The 15,052-nt window shown below is 36.7% G+C and overlaps 3 protein-coding genes across 5 annotated transcripts; 1 reads left to right on the plus strand and 2 right to left on the minus strand.

Moving 5' to 3' along the window:
• Positions 1-853: 853 nt before the first annotated feature.
• cb6h1orf159 (chromosome B6 C1orf159 homolog) lies at positions 854-4,850 on the minus strand. 3 transcript variants are annotated; one of them, XM_042726254.1, is made up of 9 exons: positions 4,701-4,850; positions 4,121-4,196; positions 3,882-3,966; positions 3,618-3,704; positions 3,421-3,462; positions 3,172-3,306; positions 2,963-2,985; positions 2,806-2,839; positions 854-2,608 (listed from the first exon to the last, which is right to left on the minus strand). In XM_042726254.1, exons 2-9 carry the CDS (start codon positions 4,181-4,183, stop codon positions 2,505-2,507), a joined length of 573 nt encoding a protein of 190 aa, XP_042582188.1. In that variant the 5' UTR covers positions 4,184-4,196; positions 4,701-4,850; the 3' UTR covers positions 854-2,504. The 3 variants fall into 3 exon arrangements, with proteins under 3 accessions (XP_042582188.1, XP_042582189.1, XP_042582190.1); XM_042726255.1 differs by lacking the exon at positions 4,701-4,850 and adding an exon at positions 4,527-4,677; XM_042726256.1 differs by lacking the exon at positions 4,121-4,196 and having other exon boundaries at positions 4,701-4,791.
• Positions 4,851-5,395: 545 nt separating this feature from the next.
• On the plus strand, positions 5,396-8,663 carry LOC109054440 (interactor of HORMAD1 protein 1). Its single transcript, XM_042726246.1, has 8 exons — positions 5,396-5,665; positions 5,903-5,992; positions 6,123-6,282; positions 6,502-6,653; positions 6,781-6,829; positions 6,934-7,021; positions 7,224-7,321; positions 7,412-8,663. Exons 2-8 carry the CDS (start codon positions 5,937-5,939, stop codon positions 8,429-8,431), a joined length of 1,623 nt encoding a protein of 540 aa, XP_042582180.1. The 5' UTR covers positions 5,396-5,665; positions 5,903-5,936; the 3' UTR covers positions 8,432-8,663.
• An 18-nt stretch (positions 8,664-8,681) lies between these two features.
• Positions 8,682-14,443, minus strand: kbtbd12 (kelch repeat and BTB (POZ) domain containing 12). Its single transcript, XM_042726245.1, has 6 exons — positions 14,311-14,443; positions 10,752-11,942; positions 10,247-10,517; positions 9,876-10,026; positions 9,354-9,551; positions 8,682-9,215 (listed from the first exon to the last, which is right to left on the minus strand). The coding sequence occupies exons 2-6, from the start codon at positions 11,831-11,833 to the stop codon at positions 9,046-9,048; spliced, it is 1,872 nt and encodes a 623-aa protein (XP_042582179.1). The 5' UTR covers positions 11,834-11,942; positions 14,311-14,443; the 3' UTR covers positions 8,682-9,045.
• Between the last annotated feature and the right edge of the window lie 609 nt (positions 14,444-15,052).

The raw sequence follows: 15,052 nt of genomic DNA on the forward strand, positions 1-15,052 counted from the left end.
TATTTGGTTCCACAATGCTTATGGGAACTGATAAGACATTTCACGTGCATAACAAAACCATAATACTAAAGAAATCGGCCATAAATTCAAACCATTTGCAAAGTCACATGACTGTCGATTGAATATATTACCACTCTCTGTCTCACTTGGAGATAAGCAGCCAGGTATAAGGAAAATGATTGGGATATGTTTACATGTGAAACAACAGTCACGTTTTTGTTTTGTTTTTTCACTGAGGGTGTGTGCAGTAACTTGTGTTTTTACTTTATAGTGTGCCAACCGTTGCTCTGACTTCACTTGTGCTGAATGCTTTAAATAATCTCTTAGAAATGCGTTTATTTGCACTTGTGTTAAATACTGAGACATGACAAACATCACAGAGGACTGAGCTAATGGAAAGACAGTCACATGGTACCTGCTCTATTCTGATCTACTATTGTGTCTTATAAGGAAGTGCTTATAATATTATAGGTAAATGGGATCAAAGTCCCTCCATCTGTTTACCAAAGACAGCTGTAAACGGATGATTATTCACAGGAGTGCTTTCCTGAAACTGTTTTTGACACAAGCTCAACCTAATATTTTACCATTTTAATAATTATTCAACAGATGATAACGCAATGAAACTACTTTCCAGCAATTAAAATGCTAAAAAGAGTTTTATAACCACCACGCCCAACCTTACTGTAGTCTACTGTTACCCAGAACCTCTATATGGCAAATGAGTCTTTAATGATCAACACCAGCCACCACCTGGACTGTTTATTTTATGCACTGTGTCTCTTTGCATAACCTTTTAGAACACATTTTGCAAGGATATGATATTAAGTAAATACAAGTAAACTGTTTCTCATAAATCAAAATATCTTTTATTTCTGTAAACACTGAAATCTTCATCAAATATGATTCAATATGTGATCAATACTCACTCTGTCAGGACATCAACATACAAAAAAAGTTCATCATCAACATCCATCTAAACATAATTCATATACAAAATCTACTGACATGCTTTCCAGTTGCTGCACAACAGCCAATAAAATGACATGAGAAATAAGTTGAATTTAAGTGGTTATATTCTAGAATCAGCATCACTTATGTATCCCCACGAAACCACATCATTTACCTTCACCTTAAGTAAACATTTCTAGCTTTTACTTAATCCAGCATACTAAGGATTTTAAACTTCACAAAACAATGTTCAAATACCCTTCCTGAAATTAAGTAGAAAATGTGTAGAAAAAAAATCATAATCCTTTAAATAACCAGAACCATTATTACAAATGAGAAAACCTAAAAACTACACAGAAAATCATAAATATATAGGCATAGGGGTTGATATGGCATTTTAAAGGCCACTATTTACAATAAACAACTACAAAATAAAGTAAAAAAGGTAACTGACTTTGACTCCTTTTTTATAGAAATATCAGTGTATCACTCTCTTTATAACATGGCAATGATATCAAGCTTTTTGTTTGTTTGTTTTTCCAACCAAGAAACGAGATCAATTTACTAAAGTTCTTTCATAATTTTACATTCCAATTTTGTATAACATGTACAAAATCAAAAATGGTGACTATAGGTCTTCATTCATTAGCACATTCACTTAATGGCACTTTTTCTTGAAAGATGGGATAAATACAGTAGGTAACTCTGTGTTTGGCAACAGTTTTTCCACAACTTTACTTCTATATTGTGTATTAACAGCAAGTTTGCAACTTTAAGGCCTAGCAAATTTGAATTTATTATTATTTACCTTTGGAAAACCTTTGGTGCAAGCCAGAATCTTTTATGTTGAATATAGTGAGGAATGTGGCATTGTTCATGCACACTTTTTAGTAGAACATGAATATGCTGTTAACATTGAAACCCAAGCCAGGAGTATTTTCATACAGGGTATTTTCCAGCATACGTATATGACATTAATAAGTGTTAATGGAATTTGTGGAAACGGTATAGAATTAATAGAAAATATAATATTTGTGTATACAGGTACAAAACAATGATTTTAACTGAATGGTTAATATGTTAGTTTATGTATTTATTTGTTTATTTTTTTTAACTTTGATTAGCTTTGAGGAGTAGGTTGTGTGCAAATATGACTAACTGCGGAAGTCTTTTTTTTTTTTGGATCCTAGTTTCAATGTCACAAGATTCAAAAGTACAATATTACACAAAAATACTGGTAATAAATATAAACATTACAAAATTCATTGAAAAAACAACTTAATAGACTGAAGTATAGCTTAACAATCAAAAATACTCTAGTAGTGCAACACCAGGTCTCTTAAAAAAAAAAAAAGGAACAACATATAAATAAATAAATAACTGGCTTCAGTGAAAAGAAAAGGTTTCCAAGAAAAAGCCTACATCAAGACATAACTTCTTCATGTTGTCTACAAAGGAAAATTTTTACCACAGAAGTAAATCCTATAAGAAAACAGTGCTATAGGACAGACTCATGTTTTAAAGGGGGCTCATAGCTGGCCCTTGGAGGCTGGTCACACATTGTATACCTTGGTTACTGCCCCTGTTGCCACAGTAGCACTGCTGGATGCTGATGTTGCTGATGGCCTCTCCCTCCTGACATATCTTGGCTTGCGAACTGCACATGATTTAAAAGATAAAGGTCACATTCAACCTACAGTATACATTAAACAGAGCAAGTAAAAGTTTTTAATAATCAGATATTCCCAATAGATGTTTTGGAATTTAGCACAGTTGGAATTAGAATGCACCACCACTTTGGAACTTTGATTAAATTTAAAATCCAGATTATACAGTAGTTAAAATTTCTCCTACCTGAAGATGTAGCTTCAGGAATCATGACAGCCGTTAGAAAAATGAACAAGTTAGTACTTTGGTATCCACACAATGCTGTGTTTGTTTATATAACATCAAAAAATATTTAGACAAAACAACAACAACAACAACAAATTGATTATAGATGTCTTACCGTCTCACTTGGTTGGAATATAAAAGCTGGAATATAAAGTGACAATTTTACAACCCTCCTATAACTCACCTTGAACAAAAACACTCCAAAACACTACCAATAATAATACAGACATACATGCATACTTAAAATATCCAACACAGTTGGGTAAACAAAGTCAACTAAAGCTTTAACTGATTTACATATTTATGGCTTTTAAGACTTTTTTTTACCCTTATTGCGCCTGTAGAAGACACCAGGGAGGCGGCTGGAACGCTTAAGGTAAAAGAAAGATGCAACCGAGAGGATGAGACCCAGGCTGATCAGTAGAGTTCCTAGAAGGACAGAAGCGGCTACACCTGGACCACCTGCCATTACAGACACAATACACAGAAGACGAGATTTCTGAGTGCAAAGATTTGAAAGCTGTTTTCATGGGCTGTCTACATAACTAGCATTAAACAATGGTTCTTATAACTTACCAATCACTGGGATTACAGGTACTAGATTGTGACTAGTCCTTGCTAGAGGAAGAGTTGAAAACAAACAGTTAAATTTCAATTAAGCAAGATAGAGGGATGTTGCATGCATGTGCATAAAGTGTGTTTGCTTATAAAAAAAATACATCACAAGTAATCTTCTAAAATATAGAGATGTTCTTTAATGTGACAGCACTTACTATTGTTAAGTAAAGTTGAATTGCCCAGCTCTGTTGAGTCACATGACACACAAAATGTTGTACTGTTCTCCTGAACTTGAAGGAGCCCTAGAGGAGGATTCAAGGTTACAAAATATATAATTTATCTCAAATGCATGCCAATTACATATAACATTACACAGAAACAAAATGTGCTCGTGTTAATTTGCTCATGTTGTATTAAAAAGGCACATTTATTTGCAGCTTTGTTTAAATTTCACTACTGATATTACTTTAGAAACATACCAGGATCACAGAGTGTAACATTCACACAGGTTTCATTCATCCTCTTTATTCTTTCACAACAGTCATTGGAGTTTTCTTGCAGCGCCTGAAACACATGCAAATCCAAAATACATCAAGATTGGAAGAGATCTTAAACTCAGTTTTAAAGCATTACAGTAACCAATGTATTCACAATAGTTATGCTTCTCACATACTGAATGTTGTGTGAAAAGATTCCTGAAGAGAAAAGCAAGAGATACCTTGGTCTCTGGAATTTCTAACACAAAAAGAGCAGCACTGAGGATGTAGTAGACTCTACTCATGATGAGATTACTCCTGTGGGTTAGATGGAGTCAATACGGATCTGAAACCCATTATGTTTATGTTCTAAAATGCCACAGTAAGAGATAAGCGTTCTGTTAATTTGAACGTTGCTTTATATATTTAAATAAAACTGTAGGGGTGGGGCAACATCAAGAGTGAGCCAGCAATGTTTTCTGAGGGCAATGCACAACTCTTAATCTCACGACTGGCCACTTCCAAGGCGTTTAATGCTACATCGTTAATGCAGATTTATTTATCGGTCGGTGGGTGCATATTCTCTAAAGAATGGCATTTTACCACCAGATATTAAGACATGATGTACGACAAACAAGCTAACGTTACCCCACCAAACAAGTTCTTCAACAGTCTGAGCAGCTGGCTAATCACTTTAGCTTGCTGTATGGATAACAAGGATGCCACGATACAAAACAGTCTATAATTAAAACAGAAGCCATCACTGTTTTCGTTCACCGACGACATATAACAGATTTTATGATAATAAATACGTGAACTTACCTGTGTAGCGCAAGTTTTAATGTGTCAGAAATCTGTTGACAACGTGACTTTACTTCCTGATTAATAAACTGCACTGCCAAAATACAAGTCTTTCAGCGTTGTAGCTTATTAGACAGCTTTTATTATATAATTTCTGTTGTTAATTTACGCTCAGGTTGTGATGCGAATTATATTTGAGTAACTATAGTAAGAAACAGATCTCAGAAGTTAATATCGTTGGAAGATAAGAGATTTTATGTCTCGTGGCATTAAAATAGTTTCTACTCAAAAACATATCGGTGTATTTTCATGGTTAAATGAACGGACATATGTGAGATGCAGTATCGGAATGAGCTGCTTTACATGTGACTTTTATTATGAACACATTACTTTGGTGGTTTTGGTTGCTAGGATACAGTTTATTAGCTCTCACAGCAACGACTCGGTTTATGCTGTAAACTGGAGGATGTTGTTGCAGTAGAGCGATTGGACGACTATCAGTAACCCTAAACTACCCCCGCACTAAACTTGTTTATGTCGCAAGCAAAACTAGCAGATTTAGCTACATGTGACACTGTAAAATGCCATCATAATGTCATTATAATTTCATTAACGTTAATGTCATTGTATTTCATAAGTAACTGAATAGATGTATGCAAAAATTGCATACAAACTAAAATGAAATAAACATAAAAAACATTACTTTATAATGTGATACAAACTACAATATTTTCGCTCACATTATAAGCATTTAAATAGCGCCACCTTTCGATCGTTCCTAAAAAATAATGGAGAACTGTAGGTGTAAATATTCCCTGGCTGCGTGAACTATTTAAATTCTGTAGCGCGGGAAAACTGCTGCGGTCTGTTAAAAAGTGTCACATACACGTAGCTTCATTAAACCGTCACTGCCAGCACCGACGCGCGCCAGAATTTATTTACGTTGCCTCAGACTCATTACTGTATATCGAACAAGTAAATTTCTGGTAAGTATCACTTATTTTGAAATTAACTAACGATTGCTTTCTCGCTAAAGTTAATTAATCATGAAAACTAGCTGAGCTTTAATGACGGGAGACGTCGACTTTGCGCGTGAACCGGTATTTTTGACATTTGATGTTGGCTCAAATAAATTTTAGAATATTTTTGAAAACAAAAGTCATTGTTTAAATCAAAATACAAGTCCTTTGCGGTAGTTTTGATTTCATGTTTATTTTTTCTAGTGGAAATAAATGTGTTGACACTGAAAGCCTGAATATGAAGCCCAATGTCTGGAATATAAAGGAGATGTTGAATATCCCCGCAACTTCTGGGTAACGTCTTATAACTGAATTCTGTACTAGAGAATTTGTCAGCTAACATTTACTTTTATTTACACTTACCCAATTAATCACTTTGAAATATGTTTATGTTTATGTGTATTCTGCGCTCTGTTTGTTATAGAGGGATAAAAACTGCTAAGGGTCCGGGAACCAGTGACTACTCCAGCCTGAGTGACTCCCAGTTTCTGTTGGGCTCTCAGATGTGGCCGGACAATTCACAAGGGTTTACTCAGGAGATGAGTGGACAGAGCAGAGGTTCTCAGCATACTACCTCACAGGAGGTGAATATTTCAGGCCTAAACTCTCTATTTATTTGGTCTGTAGAAGATGCCATGTTTTATCTGGTATAATAAAATGAACATGTACTTGATTGTTTTGTTTTTTTTCGTGAACAACAAACTTTAATAAATAAAAATTAAAGTGATGTTGTGAACATGTCTGTACAATGTTATAATATTTGAAGTTTCATATTAATTCCAAATTGTCTAAATCCTCTACAGATGAAGGGAATGATGGTGTCCAGCAGTTATAGTTCTAAGCCGTTTTTGTTTGGTGGTGATGGCAAAATCTCAAACTTCACTAGTAGCAAATTTGTCGGCATGTTGGACAAATTTGAGGAGGAGAAGAGAAAAGCTAAAGAAAATTATGAAAGGTAATCAGCCTATTCTTAATCCTTATGCAATGAAAAACTATTCTATTCTAGTTTCCTTTTGAAATTTTTCACATAGTTTGGTTCTGTCCCGACATATGTTGTTTAATATAACCTTTTCCCTTTTTAGGGAAATTCTCACTCATGGAATTCTACAACTGCAGGAATCTCTGGAAAATGTAAGCATTGTAGGGCACACATATGTGTCTAACACATTCAGAATGTTTATATTGCACAGAGTCATGGTTTCAATACTATAATTGACTTACCTCTTCCCTTTTAGACCAGAGAGACTTTGTTAAATCGCATTGATGGAAGTAATGACATAACCAAACTTGTAATGGAGAAATTGGATACTTTTTCTAAAACAAGTATGTTTTTGTTCCTATGTTTTGTTTATTCTTTTAACTGTATGCAGATGGTTCTTAACAGTTAGCCCATGCTGGCATCCTAAATTCCACAGATATCATATATTTAAAGATACTTTTTGATCAGATACAAATTTTAAAAATAATTTTAAATGTTGTAAATGTTATTTATTTATAACCTACGACATTACGTTGTCTATTACAGTTGAAGGTTATTTAAACAGTGTGAAAGAAGGTATAACATGTCAGCTTGAGACTCTGCAGAGCCAAACACAAATAGATATGGGAGACAGGGATGCCAAGGTAAGGACTGCACATACTGTATAACAGCTTTCAATAATGTATTCTATTTTGGCATTGGTAAGAAAGCCGCATTTATTTTCTATTAAATAGAGCAGTTTGGCTGCAGAAGAGTTGAGCTCAGGCATGCTTAACCTCCAACAGGATCTGGAACATCTGAAAGCAGAGCAGAGCAAGGAGCAGGGCATGCTGGGAAAAATTCTGTCTCAGCTTAGTACTTTGATTTCTATTCACAAGCCGATGACAGGACCTGGCTCTGCTAGAATGATTGACAGTGAGGTCCAGACATCACCTGGTTTATTAGAGAGGTTCTGTTTCATATCAGCTGAAAAACAACACGAGAGCAAGATGATATGCAACAGGCCTGTCATTTATTCAGGAAAAACAGCAGAGCAGAACCAGTGTCCACTCTCAACACAGAAGGCACAAAACAGAAATGCACACGCTCTGCCTGAAGAAAGACAGCAGACAGTCACAGAGGAGGTTTCCCCTGATGCTTCGCAGAGTTTATGGGGCACACAATTAGTTGAGAACAGACCTTCAAGCCCACATGTGGATGTTCAGTCCACTGCATCCATAGAGGACCATTGGGGACAGTATGTAGACCTGAAGCCTGAAAAACCACTGCATGTGAGAGAGAACCGATTTGTCACTGATGCGATGCCACCACTGAAGGTACCGAAGAGGCGCCAAAAACCACTGAATTATAGGGGGAAAAAGAGAGCCCTGGTTCTCCCACAAAGACAGCCAGTGAGAAAAAAAGGAGCAAATTTCTCAAAGGAAAGCCAGCAGAATGAAGACCTTCAGTGTGAACAACAAGACAGAGTACCGTTGGCTTCTCTTGGTGATAACTGGAAAATGACCAACAAGTCTGTTGCAGAGAATCACTTAAAACTACAGCAGCAAGCCACCGTAAAACCAGTCAGTAGGTGTGTAGCTGAACAACCACTAAACCCATTCAGTTTGTGGTCTGAGGACACAGACAGCTCCCAAATGATGGGGGAATACAAGATGTCTGAATGGGAAAACGTGGTGCCTGTACCTAAAGCTAGTGTCATAGAAGGAGAAGGTGGCCTCTGGCAGCTTTTTGACTTCACTAATGACTCAGAATAAGATGCAGAATACTTTCATACTGTATTCTGATTACACTTGCATTTGAGAAATTATTTAGAGTATCTCTTATGTTCATTTTTTTTTTTCTAAGTTAGAACTTCTGTAACATCAACAGGTATAAAATAGTTTTAAAATATATTCAACTTTGTTTGCAGTTGGAACTTGACATAGATTTAGCCATTGTTAAGTTTTACAAATTAACATGTTTAATAAATTGCATTGACTGCTTAAAGTTACAGTGCATGTACTATATTGTGCAATACATATTTACTTTGCTATTAAAGTAACATCATATTTTAGCATCATATTTAACTGCTTCTTGGAGTGTTACTTAATCTAAGCTGTAAATGATGTGAATATCTCAAATCCAACACGTAACGTAACTCATACTATATACCTCAGCTATTGGTAATATCTGAAATCCACAAATTTAAAACATATCATTGTTATAATCTATAATATAATTAATGCTCTTGCAGCAGTGTAAATTAAAATTGTTTCATAACTATTTATGAAAGCCTTCCTCTCCCTATATCTACAGTTTTCAGTTCCCTTGTAAATGAAAAAATGCATACTTTTTAAAATGAGAAATCACTGTTGGATAGATAGTGTTGTCATTCCTCTACCAAGTCAGCAGGAGGGGGCATGAGTCCACGAGGATTCAGATTTGCCACCAAGCACACATCATAACTGTCATGCATCAGAGCCTGCTTTGCCACCACAGTCCATACATTTTCCCAGGGATCCAACTGCAGGATGTCTTTAGTGATGGTATCATGACGATCTTCGAAAAGAATGGAGTACATGTTTAATTAAATGTTGTAAATGAGTGTTGTATTGCATTTTGTGATTGCATGAATTTAACATCAGGTTGAAGGCTGAAGTAAATGAACTGATACTGATATTACAATACATATTTTACCTGCTCCTTTGTAGTATCCACAGACATAAAGTTTTCCATCAACAACACCAGCATTTGATGCATTGCTGCGAAGTGATAGGAGAGGCCAAGGTAAAGGAGGACCATCCCTCCAGAAATCCCCATCAGGGTTGTAGATCTCCAATACATGAAGGCAGTGACGTGATTGGCCACGATCCACACCTTCACACCCAATACCACCTGCAGGAGGAGACACTGAAATTCATTCATGGGCAATGCCTAAGTTGTTTTTATTACTTTTTCCCCCTTAAGGTGAATCAACAAATGAAAAACTGAAACAAGCAACATTCTGAAAATGACATCAGGGTCACATGGGTGAGATTATGCTTTCATGAAAGTTAGTGAACCATTGTAATGATAACTACTTTCATAAGCTTCTTGTGTTGAGCAGTATTAAGTTAATCCACATGTCTCACTGTATGGAAATATAAACCCACAATCACAAAAAAATGATCCTTTATTTAGAATAAGTTATTACATTGTACTCATCCTGTTAACACTCACCCAGTACATAGATTTCCCCATTGAGTGTGACTGCACTGCAACGGTATTTTGAATATTTCATAGGGCCAAGTTCACTCCATTTGTTGGTTTCTGGGTCATACTCAAGCAGGCGATTACTCATACGGTCAGGCTCGTCATCTGTGCGGTATGACTGTCGTTCATGAGACATGGCAGGACAGGTGCATTAGAGGGAAAGAGAGAAGGCAATAAACAGACAGTTACTATGATACCCACTTGTTTTTATTTTCCAAATTATAGTAACTTATTTCGTTTGCACCATCAATGTTACATTCTCATGACTCTTCTTGTGTAATATATATTTGCAGATTGTACCATAAAGATGACAAATTTGCACTATTTTTCTATATTACCTGTGGCGTCCGTCCACCGAGCACATACAGGCGGCCCTTCATCCGAACTACGCTGTGATAGGCCAGTGGCATGGGCAGAGGAGCAGCGCTACGCCATGGTCCACCCTGTAGAGACCAGCGCTCAACACTGTTGGTGATGAGGAACTGGTTCTTCAGCTTCATTTGACCCCCAATCAGGTAGAGGTTTTCTCCCAAAGAGCCCAATGCGTAAGAATCACGATACTCTGCTGAGCTCAAGTGTTTCCAGGATCCTTGAGCCTCCTTGTTGTACCTGAAAGGGACATAGCAAATATTAGATTCTTGAACTGTGCGTTTTACTGTCTGTGAAAATGTGGTAGATTTTATCTCATTTAAATTTTAAATTCTAATCTTAATTTTAGGTGCTCTAATAGTTTAAGGTTTGGCTGCATTTATATAATGTTGAAAAGATATCTTTTTGGCTGCATATGTATAATGTTGAAAACATATCTTATATTATTTTAATTTTCTCCTGCCAAAGCCTCACATGAAAATCTCGACATTTCTGTCTTTCTGTCTTGACATCCTTCTTGCTCCCAGCTCTCCTGCAACAATAATGTCATTCCTCTCAGTCACCACCCCAGCAAAGACATATCCAAGTGCATCACCATATCTTGGGGAGGTGATGAAAAGGGTCCTTCCTGTTTTGGGAGCATAACAGAAGCTACGCTCTGTGTAGCTTCCATAACGTGAGCGAATGCCTCCGCCATCATTACCAATGCAGAGCAGGAGGTCTGTGGTCTCCATGCCATAGCGCAACTTCAGTCGACGGGGTGGACCATCTAAATCCAAGCTCGCTGCTTGAACTGCCTCTTCTATTATCTGAAGACATTCGGCATCAGCTAGAAGTGCCGTGTTCCGTTTCAAAGTGCCCTTCAAGTAATCTGCACCCACCAGTGGAAGACGTACCTTCTTTAAGAGTTCTGGAAGGTGCCTGGCCCGGTTCTCTTCCTCTGAGCCTATAGCCCCTGGACAGTACTTCACCCAGCGCATCACCACATCCAAAATGCTCTCTTCCCGTGAAACATTGAGATCGTCTGAGCCCAATAATGCCCCTAACTGGTGTGCCTCCAACTCCAGCACTTCCTCCCCAAGGCACACTTCAGTGAAGTGCTGTCGCAGATAGCGCTGAGCCTGGTCGGCCAACTCTTCCGCCCCTAGATCACGGGCGTAATAATAGATGCCAAGGCAATTGGAAGCATCCATGTTGTCGATCATGTAGATATGACAACGACTGAAAACATCATCCATCTGTAGAAGAAAAGCGGCAACAGAGATTCCCTGCACATTGGCTGCGGTGAGTGGAAGATTGGAGCTGTACATGTATTCCAGCAGAAGGGCCAGGCTTGGGGCCGGCATGTCTCTTAACACCACCTGACGGTTGGTGCACTCACGTAGGCCACAGGTGAACATTACACGGAAGTAGGGACTGAAGGCGGAAAGCACCGCACGGTGGCATGGGAAGCTAACACCTTCAGCGACTAGAACCACATCTGTTAACTGTTCAGCACCCCGCATTCGATTTAGCTGTTCCAACAGCGTCAAACCATGCTTGGCTCTCAAATCCATTTTGTTTTGTTTTTGTTTGTTGTTTTTTTTTTTGTCTCTGGATAACTTATAACTAGAGAAGTGTTACCGTTAACCTAAATACATCCTGGAGGTCCTTCAAAAGTTGTATCTGAAGAGATATAAAAAATAAAATAATTATTAGCCAGTGCAGCTAAATGAAACCTGGCAGCAACATACTAGTGCCCATAGGAAAGAAGTGAGATCTCTTTAACATCTAAAATATTTCTCCTAGACAGAAATGAGGTTACTTTAAGATTTTTGGAGATTTTTGCTTGAGTCTCCTGATTCTCAAACTTGTCTCTTTAAAGCTTTAGAATAGATCTCAACAACATCACACTGTGCTCAGATATTTAAACTTAGCTAGAGACTCTGGATCTCTTACATTTGTCCCCTCAAATGTTTAGATTAGAGATCTCAAGAACATCATGCACTGTGCTTAGATTTTTCTTTTTAGCTAAATAATTTGGAGGTCTCATATTTGTCTCCTGTAATGCTTTAGAAGAGATCTCAACCACTTTACAAAGTGTGCATCAAGTCAAGTACTTGAAAGGCACTAAATGAAGGCGGGAAATCATAAATTCAGAGTTAAAGGCTGTATTGAGAGAGAAATTATGCAGAAATAAGGATAATGTTTTTATAGGACAATGTTTAAGTACTTATAGGCACATAATTTGTTGTTGGAAATAGTAATGTACCGGATGCCTTAATCAAAACTGATGTACAAATATAAATATAACCCTGGAGCTTTCTTTGCTGAAAGGCACATAAATGGCTTATGACTCAGTCTTGATTATTAGTTGACTAATTTTAATAGTAATACATATTACGTATATGGAAGAATTTTTTTGAGCTCATATTGAGGCATTTGAGCAGTGTGTAAAGTTGTTGAGATCTCTTCTAAAGCTTTAAAGAAGACCATTGTGAGCATATTAGAGTTTTTGTCTCAGGAGACAAGTTTGAGAAGCAGGAGACTCAAGCAAAAGTTTCCATTCAGTCTTAAGGTAACCTCATTTCTGTCTAGGAGAAATATTTGAAATGGTAAAGAGATCTCTTTTTATTTTATTTTTCTTCCCTCTGGTTAACTTCAATGTCATTTATCAACACCATTTTAATCAAAGATAATGCATGCATTGTCATATTTGAAGTTGTTTTATGTAGACAGTGTTTTATTGCACAGTGATTTAACAGAGGAAACCATAACCTATATTTCATACCTGCAAAAATGGGCTGCACAAGGCAAAATTTTAATACTAAACAAAACAAAGCAAAAAAAAAAAAACAACAAAAAAAAAACACTGGGACCACTAGTGTTACATATGTTAAAGAAAAGAGATATTGCTCTTATACTAAACATCTTGCACTTGTAAATCCTTTCTAGTGTGTTTGGAAAATATGGTGTATACAATGCTGGACACTGAAGATAAATTTAAACATTTAAACTAGTAACCCTTGATAATCTGAAATGTCCAATGCTATATAAATTTTAGTTTTAGTATTTACAATATTAGTAAAAGTTTAACCTTTCTCCTAAAATAAAACTGAAGACATCTTAAGACAAAGCCATAGCCTTGTGGGCAGCATATCGATGTGAAGCACAACTGCACCTCAGACAACATGTGTTCGAATCCCAATTAAAGGTACTTTCCTGCTCCTGTTCAATTCTCACCTGCCCAATTGTTTCCCGTCTCTACTCCTTCTGTCCTGACCATTAAATTTGAAAAACACCATTGCAATAAAAAAAGCAATAGCAACCTCTGAGCAGTAAAACATTTTTATAATGGAGTCTTGCAAGAGATTACAGCGAGATAGTAAAGAGATCTCCCATGTTTCTCACATGTTTCTCTCCCATTGTCATTTTGGATTCCTTTCTTTCAGAAATTTCTTATGTCTCAGTTGTGTCTACTTTTATTTCTCCTAAGGATTTTTAGGAGAAACATCTGAGACACTGTTGAGACTAAAATACATGCGAATAACAACTAAGTCTCCTGAGGTTAGAAAGAGCAACCACTGAGCAATAAATTATTCCTATAATGGAGTCTTGATAGAGATTGCAACAAGACAATAATGAGATATTCTGTTTCTTCCACCACACTCTCTGCTTTGACTCTTTTTTTCTCAAATATTTCTCATGTGTCATTTATGTCTACTTCCATTTCTCCCAAGGAATTTTAGGAGAAACATCTGAAATGCTGTTGATACTAAAATGAGAGATATATGAGAATCTCATTTAAGTCTCCTGAGCTTAGGAAAAGCAACCACTGAGCAATACATTTTTCCTATGGGTGCACCCTTTAACAGAAAGTCCACAGATTCATATTGAGATTATTTTGATGCACCAATAATTTTATCTTGCTCTAAGGGTCAGTGCTAAAAAGGTCAATGCTCCGACATGTCAAAAGAAGGCAAGTATCAGTCACATTACTGGCAACAAGCTAAGTCTATTTCATTATGTTAGCACATGCATCAGTGAATCATACCAGATCTCTGGCTTCCTGTGGTGTCTGCCTTCAGGCAACAATTCGTCCATTACCCACACTAGACACAAACACGCTGGCTGCCTTGTGCCTGACAGTAAACACAGGGAGAGGGAGCATGCTCAACCTTCTATGCCCATTCCAGCTAAGCAACAGTGCTAATTATAGACCATGATTTGTCAAACTACCGAAGGGGGGAAACAAGAAAAACATTCAACAAGTATTCTTGAACACTGAACATTCCTTGATATTACAGCATGTCTAGAAGTTTTTTTTGATGTATATCTATTGTCATTTTGCTTAGTGTCTTTGCAATGCTTATGTTTTGGTATTTCTGGCATGAAATCGGGGAAAGGCCCTCAGTACACGAGAGCTGAGGTCAAATTTCACACTATCATGCTCTTAAAGTGATTACACAATCTATGATCTATGTGTATGCATTTGTTCCAGTTATAGCTTTTTCTGAATATAAGTATTATAATTTTATTGATGAAGCAGAACTATGAGATTTAATTATTATTTCTTAATATTGCACAATATAAAACACATTTTACACAACACAACTCTACAATGTGCCATGTTTATTCCAACATGTGACATTTATTTATATATTTATTTATTAAGACTTATAAGACTTTTAAAGAGTTTGTGTGTGTGTGTGTGTGTGTGTACAAATTTCCCCTGACCCAAACTATGATAACTCCAAACAAACTGATTTCTTGTTGTAGCTCCTAGCTCCCCAATG

Source organism: Cyprinus carpio, chromosome B6 (assembly GCF_018340385.1).
Source record: "Cyprinus carpio isolate SPL01 chromosome B6, ASM1834038v1, whole genome shotgun sequence".
Classification (NCBI taxonomy): domain Eukaryota; kingdom Metazoa; phylum Chordata; class Actinopteri; order Cypriniformes; family Cyprinidae; genus Cyprinus; species Cyprinus carpio.